At 40.3% G+C, this 9,999-nt stretch overlaps 1 protein-coding gene across 1 annotated transcript in view; it reads left to right on the forward strand.

Annotated features, from left to right (window-relative positions):
* The window catches only part of LOC140739247 (uncharacterized), a 45,548-nt gene extending 35,952 nt beyond the window's left edge, over positions 1-9,596 (forward strand). Inside the window, exons 5-7 of the mRNA XM_073067375.1 lie at positions 1,740-1,847; positions 4,142-4,240; positions 6,723-9,596. Coding sequence (XP_072923476.1) covers positions 1,740-1,847; positions 4,142-4,240; positions 6,723-6,748 — 233 coding nt within the window. The 3' untranslated portion in view covers positions 6,749-9,596. The remainder of the gene's footprint in view (positions 1-1,739; positions 1,848-4,141; positions 4,241-6,722) is intronic.
* The last annotated feature ends 403 nt before the right edge of the window (positions 9,597-9,999 follow it).

Below are 9,999 nucleotides of genomic sequence, written 5' to 3' on the forward strand. Positions count from 1 at the left end.
ATCAGTGGTGGGTAAATTAATGGAAAGTATTCTTAGAGATAGTATTTATAATTATCTGGATAGACAGGATCTGATTAGGAGTAGCCAGCATGGATTTGTGCGTGGAAGGTCATGTTTGACAAACCTTATTGAATTTTTTGAAGTAGTTACGAGGAATGTTGACGAGGGTAAGGCAGTGGATGTAGTCTATATGGACTTCAGCAAGGCCTTTGACAAAGTTCCACATGGAAGGTTAGTTAAGAAGGTTCAGTCGTTAGGTATTAATGCTGGAGTAATAAAATGGATTCAACAGTGGCTAGATGGGAGATGCCAGAGAGTAGTGGTGGATAATTGTTTATCGGGATGGAGGCCGGTGACTAGCGGGGTGCCTCAGGGATCTGTTTTGGGCCCAATGTTGTTTGTAATATACATAAATGATCTGGATGATGGGGTGGTAAATTGGATTAGTAAGTATGCTGATGATACTAAGGTAGGAGGTGTTGTGGATAATGAGGTGGGTTTTCAAAGCTTGCAGGGAGATTTATGCCGGTTAGAAGAATGGGCTGAACATTGGCAGATGGAGTTTAATGCTGAGAAGTGTGAGGTTCTACATTTTGGCAGGAATAATCCAAATAGAACATACAGGGTAAATGGTAGGGCATTGAGGAATGCAGTGGAACAGAGAGATCTAGGAATAACAGTGCATAGTTCCCTGAAGGTGGAGTCTCATGTAGATAGGGTGGTGAAGAAGGCTTTTGGAACGCTGGCCTTTATAAATCAGAGCATTGAGTACAGAAGTTGGGATGTAATGTTAAAATTGTACAAGGCATTGGTAAGGCCAAATTTGGAATATTGTGTACAGTTCTGGTCACCGAATTATAGGAAAGATATCAATAAATTAGAGAGAGTGCAGAGACGATTTACTAGGATGTTAACTGGGTTTCAGCACTTAAGTTACAGAGAAAGGTTGAACAAGTTAGGTCTCTATTCATTGGAGCGTAGAAGGTTGAGGGGGGATTTGATCGAGGTATTTAAAATGTTGAGAGGGATAGATAGAGTTGACGTGAATAGGCTGTTTCCATTGAGAGTAGGGGAGATTCAAACGAGAGGACATGATTTGAGAGTTAGGGGGCAAAAGTTTAAGGGAAACACGAGGGGGTATTTCTTTACTCAGAGAGTGATAGCTGTGTGGAATGAGCTTCCTGTAGAAGTAGTAGAGGCCAGTTCAGTTGTGTCATTTAAGGTAAAATTGGATAGGTATATGGATAGGAAAGGAGTGGAGGGTTATGGGCTGAGTGCGGGTAGGTGGGACTAGGTGAGATTAAGAGTTCGGCACGGACTAGGAGGGCCGGAATGGCCTGTTTCTGTGCTGTGATTGTTATATGTTATATGTTAATTCACTTAGGTACACTGTCATGCAGTTTTTTTTATAAGGATGAGTGAAATTCAAATATAAGGCAAACATGTACCCTTCGCCCTTTTAAAGAATTGGTCAAAATATAATTGGAGAGGCAGATTGCTTTGGGAATGATTGAATGTTTTATCTCATCAACTTATTAACTTCACTCCATGTGAAGTCAGATCAGAATTTGATTAGAATGAGTTTTATCATCTCTGAATAATATAAAGTTTGTTGCTTTATTGCAATACAGTGCAATACATAAAATAGTCTGTAAGTTACAATAAGGAATTCTATGAAATTAATAAGTAATGCAAAAAAGAGCAAAATTAATGTGACATCTATGATTATCCTCTGACAGATGATTTCGCTTCAGAACACATCATTCTTGTTATTACCAGGAGTCTGGTGCTTCTCATTTTCACTATTCTGACGGTGGTGTTCTGTCGACGAATGTATAAGATTTCAGGTAAGGTGCATGAAGAGGTTATTAATACAGAACATAATTCAAAAGACTACCAAAATCCAATTTAGTCATAACAGAGGAACAGACCGGAATGAAGGGAGTGTTGCCTTTTGATAAGAGATAAAATATCCATAATACTTAGAGAGGATATTCTGGTGGATCATCCAATGAGCGTGTTTGGGTAGAATTTATAAATCAGAATGGGATGGTCACCTTGTTGCAGCAAGTTTACAGACTCTCCCCATCCCAACCTCCAATCGTCAGAGGGAACTTGAAGAGCAGATGCGTACAGAAACTGCAGGCAGAATCATGAGAACTAGTAGTTCTTCTAGGAGGTTTCAGTTCTCCCCGTAATGACTGGGCCACCCAGAGTGCAGATTGTCTGGATGGAGCCAAATTTGTGTGGTGTATCCAAGACAGTTTACTCACCCAATCTATAAAAGAACATACTTGGGACAGAGAAATACTGATCCTCCTTCTTCGAAACGAGCTAGGCCAAGTAAGTGAAGTGGCAGTTGGGGAAAACTTTGTGTCACTTGACCATAAATCTTTTATTTTAAAATCGTTATGGGGAAAGATAGAACAGGGTCAATAAGTTAAAGTCTTCAACTGAGTCAAGGCCCACTTTGAGGGCATTAGGTTGGATCTAGCTGGAGTTGTCTAGCTGTCTCTATTCAAACTCAAAGGGAAAATTGGTAAGTGGAGGGCTTTTATGCAGACTCCATCACTCAAGGTCAAACATGGATGTTGCATCTCAGCTGTATAGATATGCAAGCCTTGACTGTAGAACATGGAGAGCAAGCTGTTGCCAATTCAGCAAGCTCCCCCTCTCCATGCATCTGATGAAACCAAAGGAGCAGCAGAGACTGATATAGTTTGTCACCAGCAGTGTTTGCAGGAGTTGCCAGTCAGCATTGAATGCAACAGCATTGGCAGTCAAGTTAGGAAGTTTTAACAAAATTCTATCTAGAGTCATATCTTCTGGCAGCATCTTCCTATCAAATGACGACAAATGAATCCTTTGATGGATAGAAAATTTTTAAGAGAATGCTTAATAAGGAAAGCAGGAGGCCACAAAAAAAGGAATTTGAGTGGATTGGCAGGAAGTGTTAACAATAATCCCAGGAGCTTCTTCAATTATATTAACAGTAAAATGGTGTCCACAGAGGGAAACGGTCCTCATGAAGATCATTAGGGTTTCCTACATGTGGAGCTGGAGGAGATGGTCGACTCTTTTATTTTCTATTTTCTCCTCAGTGTTGATGTAGGAGAATGTCATGGATGCCAGAGAAATGAAGTTTCAAGCAGTGAAATCTTGGATCTGATGCATGTTCTGAGGAAGGAAGTATTTGCAGCATTGCAGTGCATTATGGTGGAAAATCTCCAGGGCCTGAACAAGTGCAGCCCTGATCTTTATGGGAGGTCAGGGAAGAAACTGTGGAGGCCCCTGTTAAGATATTTGCTTCAGTATAGCTGCTGGCAATGTTCCAGAAGACAAGAGGGTGGTTAATATTGTTCCATTACTTAAAAAGGGTACCAAGTCAGGTCAGGGATCTACAGACACCTGAGCCTGACTGGATTTGTCAGGTTATTTCTGTAAGGAATTCTGAGTGACAAGATCCACCATCACTTGAATAGTCAATGCCCAGTCAGCGTAGTTTTGTGAATGGGAAGTCATGTCAGAGGAATCTAATGCAGTCTTCAAAGAGGTAACTAAGGGGATAGATGAAGGGAGGACAGTGGATGTTGTCTATTAGTGATACCTTTGATAAATTCATGCATTTCAGCCTGATCTAGAAGTTTAGATTATAGGTGATTCAGTGGAAGCGAGTGAGTTGGATTCCGAATTGGCTTGATGATAGAAAATAGAGGATAATGATTGATGGTTGATTCTTCCACTGGACACTTGTTTCTAGAGTGGTGGCCCAGGTGTCAGTATTGGGACCTCTTCTGTTTATTAGTTATGTAACTCCTTTGGATGTGAATTTAAAAGTAGCAAGTTTGCTGATGTTACTATATTCGGTGATATTATTAATAATGAAGCAGGTTACAAGTATTAGAAATACAGTGTGATCAATTGAGAAGATGGGTTGAGGAATAGCAAATGGTCTTCAACTTGGATAAATATGAGGAGTTGTGTTTTCAACATTTAAACCAGGATAGGACCCATAATGTGAATGGCAGGACACTGATGAATGCTGTGAAGAGTCAGGGACTTTGGAGCACAAATGCAAAATTCACTGTTAAATGTAGGAAGTTAAATGGAAAACTGACTGAGGTGCCCTCTCTCCAAACAGGTTTGAGAAAACAAAGGCAGACATCTCCAAATTCAAATGGAAGCAGAGAAAATGAATCTTACCGACTGTCAAATCTTCAGGAAATCCAGCAGATGCAAGGTAACTCTGAGACAAAAAGTATGAGAAATTTTACAAACTTTGTATCCCAGTTGTTAATGGTAATTTTGTCCCCCATTTGTAATTAAAATTATCTGTCAAACACAAACAATTTGGAAAGGAAGAGACAGCAGATGATGGAACCAAGAAAGAAAAAGCAAACTTCTGGAGGAACTCAGAATTGAGTCTGAGTAAGAAATAGTTCAGAGAACTGTAGAAACCAGGGGTGTGAGTGTGACATGGGAATCCCAGAACACCCATCAACATTGTGTCTTTATTCAGATAAACTCCTACGTCATCTAAACCTCCATGATCTTTTTTTTATTTTAATGACCAAATTTCTTCACAGATATTAGATAGATAGAGAGATACTTTATTGATCCCAAAGGAGATTACAGTGTCACAGTAGCATTACAAGTGCACGGATACACAACTATTAGAAGAGAGTAAGAAAGATTAAAAAGTTACCTCAAACAGTCTAAAAGGAGGGGATTATTTCCAGGATTTTCCATAGGGTCCTATTTTCTACTACAGCCTCCAGTGTGTCCAGTTTGACTCCTATAAGAGAACCAACTTTTCTAATCAATTTATTGAGCCTGTTGACATCTCCCATGCTGATGCCACTATCCCAGCACACTACCACATAGAAGATTCTACTCAGTTAATAAGGAACATACCCAAGTTAATTGTATCTAGTAATCAAAAACATACCAAAGCTGATAGATAGGCATGATAGCGTAGTTGTTGGCAAAACACTTTACAGTACCAATGACCTGGGTTCAATTTCCACAGCTGCCCATAAGGATTTTGTACATTCCTCCAACTGCATGGGTTTCCTCCAGGTGCCCTGGTTTCCTCCCACAGTCCAAAGACTTACCAGTTGGTAGGTTAATTGGTCATTGTAAATTGTCCTGAGATTAGGCTGGGATTACATTAGTGGATGCTGATGTGTGGCTTGAATGTTTGGAAGAGCCAATTCCACACGGTATCTCAATAAATAAATAAATAAATAATAGTGTGTGATGGCTTAGTTACACTAAACTCAAAGGTCAAAATTTCTAGTTGACACATTTCAGATCCATCGGCTCTCCAGATAAAAAGACACCAGATAGTGAATAACAAATGTTCCAAATATTTAATAAAATTATCAGTCACATATAAAAAGCATCATTGTTAATATAACTAATGGCAATGAGAGATCAGAGGGTCTGCACTGTGACCTTGATACACGACATGTGCAGCCCCAGTGGTCAATGAAAATTTCATCAGGAGCATCGCTTCACAGTTCAAATCCTTTTTGTTCCAAACACAGGCTGTGATCTCTGTTCCCTGATAAACCCACACCTCACTGTGTCACAGGTCCACTCCCTGCACATGGTTGGATTGGGATAGATCATCACATGGGGTGCTCAGACACTCAGGACATCACCTTGTCCCTCCTCACCACCATTTTCACTCACCCCCATGACAGCCTTTCATGTGGCTATTCTGTGGCTGCTAAAGGCAGAGTTTGAAGGTTTGGTGCCCTTCCTGGCAATCACTGTGGCAATGACATAAGATTTCCAAATTCCTGGTGCAGACCCTGACAGGAACAACACAGGTTCTTCCTTACTGTGTGACATTGTGTCCAAAATCTCAGAATGCTGCTTTTCAGGTATTTTCACTCAATTCCACAATTATAATAGACAATTTTGGCATCAGTTGCAATGCAGCACATGTTCAGTGAATAAAATTTGGGTTAAATCCAGTATCCAGGCAAAGAGGGTTAAATGGAATGATGCTCTACTCAATATGGTTATGTCTGACTGCTGTCTGAAAGTGTAGTTACCTCAAAGACAATGATCACTGCCTTGTTTGGGCAAAGAGTAACTTCAGATAAATGTGATTCTGACCAGTTCGGGTATGCCTGAAAGTTAATAATGTCAACACTGGATCTGTTACTGACAATATTATTTCAATGGAAGTCCAGAAATGGAGTTCACAGCTTTGGAAAAGGAAGGCATGGGGTCAAAATTTTAAAAAAGTCTGTTGGAAGAGTCCTGTGATGTGGAAGACATCTGGAAAGTCAGCTTTGGAACAGGCAGGGAAGAACTTTTACAGAAGTGTAACACTGTATAAATGCAATGGTCTGTGTGCAGCTCAGTCACACAGATTACAATTGTTTTCTGGAAATCCTTGCCAAGCTGATCACTTATCAGGAAATGTGAAATGCAGTAAGTTTCTGACATTTCTATTTAATTTGACTCTTCCTTTGTTGGTGTGATCCACCATAGCATCCTTTAATTTTTGTTTGCAATTATCACAGGGCAAAGTCATGGTTCTCTATTGACCAATCGAGTGTCAGATATAATGAATACAGGTGGGAAAACCCCAGGTCCTAAAATATTAATTTCTGGAAACTTCCACTAACTTTCAACTCTTTCTTGAGGTAAGCAAATAACATTAGAAATTGTTTAAAAATAACAGATATTTTTTCTTCTTTCAGACCCCACGTCTTTCATAGGAAAATGATTCATTTGTCATCTCTGAACAAACTCTAAAAATGAAATTATGAAAGATCCACAGAGAATGGCAAGGAGGAGTAAATTCCTCTCCAGAGGTGACATTCCAGAATGGAACATTTTTGTGAAATGTATTTTTAACGTGAGAACCACTGCGGAGCTTTTGTCTGTTGTCCATACTCGGCTTTAACGTAATTTTGGCACCAAGTTTTTAAAGCAGGGTGTCTGCGCTCCTGAGTAAACACCTGCGAGTGAGAATAAATTATCTGAATTGTTTCAGCATTTTTATTTGTCTCCTGCTGACACTCTGTAACAGGAAAACACGGACTTTTGCAAATTGAACATTGTAGGTAACGTTGCTGCCTATTCAGCTGGCATCTGATATTTATAACAATGAACAATAGATTTCATTAAGAAATGGAAACTCCAGTCCAGGTCACTTGTGATATCAAGGTGATTTGTGGGACTGACTTTTTATTTCAGGTGGGTTTTGCACCTACAGTCTGGAACCTTTGTTAAGATTGCTTAAGCGGAATTCAGTATAGGATTGGGCTCAGCTGCAAGGAGGCTGATAGGGAAATAATCATGACCAATGGGCCAAAAATGGAAACTAGACTGACAAGAATCTGGCAAGTGTGGATTGGTAGAGGCTGTTTTCTGGCGAAGGTGTACTTGGAAAGTGGGAAGCCTTCAAAAATTAATTTTGCGAGTACTTAGCTTGTATGTGCCTGTCAGAGCAAAAGTTAAACATAACCTTGGAGGGAACCTTGGTTTTTCAAGAGATATTGAGGCCTTTGTTAAGAGAAAAAAGGGGGTGCATTGCAGGTGTACACAATTCAGACAAATGTGGTGCTTTTGGAGTATAAACAATGCAAGTGAAATAAAGGAAGGCATGGAGATGCTCTTGCAGACAAGGTGAAGGAGAATCCTAAGGGATTCTACAGATATGCAAAGAGCAAAAGGATTACAAGGGACAAAACTGGTCCTCTGGAAGACTAGAATGGTAATCCATGTGTGAAACCAAAATAGATGGGGGAGATTTTAAGATCATAAGATATAGGAGCAGAAGTGTGCCATTCAGCCCATTGAGTCTGCTCCACCATTTAATCATGGTCTGATCTAATACTTCCAGTCTTTCCCACTCCCCTGCCTTCTCACCATATGTATCTCCCAAAAAAAGCAGAGGAAGATGTACGTAAGGTAATACGGAGTATGGGGTAGAACAAGGGGTTCTGAGGTCTGTAACCTCCACTAATAAATCACCCTTATGGCCAGTAAGGAAACCAGTTGGAGTAGCTGGAGGTTGACAATAGACTATGGAGAACCAAATAAAGTAACTCTGTTAACCACCACAACTGTAGCAACTAACCCAGAGACATGGTCAAACAGAATGAAAGAGCACAGTGGTTCAAATTGTAGACGTAAATAATGGATTTTGCCTATCCTACTAGAATGAGAGTGTCAATACAAGTTTGCATTTACCTTTCAGGGACAGCAGTATTCATGGACTGCCCTACCACAGGGTTTCCATAATTCCCCATCTATATTTAACCAGAGTTTATGGGAAGGGTTAAAACAGTTTTCAAAGCCTGAGTGCTTGGTACAATACTTAGATGACCTAATCTTACAGACTAAAAGCAAGCAGGAACATTATCAGCTATTGACAGAACTGCTGCAATTATTACACATGCATTGGGAGTAAAAGTAACCCCTAAGAAAGCACAGGTGATGAAACAAGAAGTTAGTTATTTGGGAATGACCTTGACACCGAGAAAAAGAGAAATTGATAAGCGAAGAGCAGAATTGTTTATGAAATTGCCTGTTCCCAAGACCTGAAAGGGTTACGATTCTTTCTAAGGCTGTTGGATACTAAAACGCCATTAGACCATAAGACAAAGGAGCAGATTTAGGCCATTCAGCACTTCATGCCTGCTCTGCCATTCAATCATGGATGATCCATTTTCTCCCTCTCAGTACCATTTCCTTGCCTTCTCCCCATAACCTTTAATGCATGTCCAATCAAAAACCTATCAGCTCTGCCTTAATTATGCCCAATGACCTGGCCTCCACAGCTGCCTGTGGTAATAAATTCCACAAGTTCACCACCCACTGGCAAAAGGAATTTCTCTGTATCTCTGTTTTAAATGAAAGCCCCTCTATCCTGAGGCTGTGTCCTCTTGTCCTACACTTTCCCATTGTGGAAGCATCCTTTCCCAGTACAGACCCAGAGCTATCAAATGTTCCTCGTATGGTAACCGTTTGATTCATGGAATCTTCCTTGTGAACCTCCTCTGAACCCTCTCCAATGTGGAGTCCGAACTGTTCACAATACTCAGAGTGATACCTCACCAGTGCCTTATAAAGCCTCAGCATCACATCCCTGCTCTGGAATTCTTGAAATGAATGCTAACATTGCATTTTCCTTCCTCACCACTGACTCAGCCTGGAGGTTAACCTTAAGGGTATCCTACACAAGGACTCCAAAGTCTCTCTGCATCTCTGCGTTTTGAATTCTCTCTCCATCTAAATAATTGACTGCCCGTTTATTTCTTCCATCAAAGTGCACAACCATACATTTTCCAGCATTGTATTTCATCTGCCGCTTCTTTGCCCATTCTCCGAAACTATCTAAGTCTTTCTGCAGGCTCTCTGTTTCCTGAACACTACCTGCTTCTCCACCTATCTTTGTACCTTTGGCAAATTTAGCCACAAATCCATTAATCCCATTGTCCAAATCACAGACAGTTTCATTTAAAATGTATTCTTTGCATTTATATTTACTCAGGAGTTGGATACAGAATCTATAGAAGTGAGGCAAAGCAGCTTCAATTCCATGGACACTGTACAAATTACAGAGGAGGAGGTGCTTGGTACCCTGAGGCAAATCAGGGTGGATAAATCCCCAGGGCCTGACAAGATGTTCCCTTGAACCCTACAGGGGGCAAGTGCAGTAATTTCTGAGGCCCCAGCAGAGATATTTAAAACACGTTCAGCAACAGGAGAGGTGCCAGAGGACTGGAAGATAGCCAATGTTGTTCTGCTGCTTAAAAAATGCACTGAACATAAACCAGGAAATTATAGACTGGTAAGTCTGACATCAGTTGTGGGAAAGTTATTGGAAGTTATTCTAAGAAACTAGATATATAAAGTATTTAGGTAGACATGGACTGATTAAGAATAGCATTGCTTCATGCGTGGCAGGTCATGTCTAGCAAGTCTTATTCATTTTTTGGAGGAAGTTACCAGTAAAGTGGATGGAGA

The sequence above is a fragment of the Hemitrygon akajei genome, chromosome 15 (genome assembly GCF_048418815.1).
Source record: "Hemitrygon akajei chromosome 15, sHemAka1.3, whole genome shotgun sequence".
NCBI lineage: Eukaryota > Metazoa > Chordata > Chondrichthyes > Myliobatiformes > Dasyatidae > Hemitrygon > Hemitrygon akajei.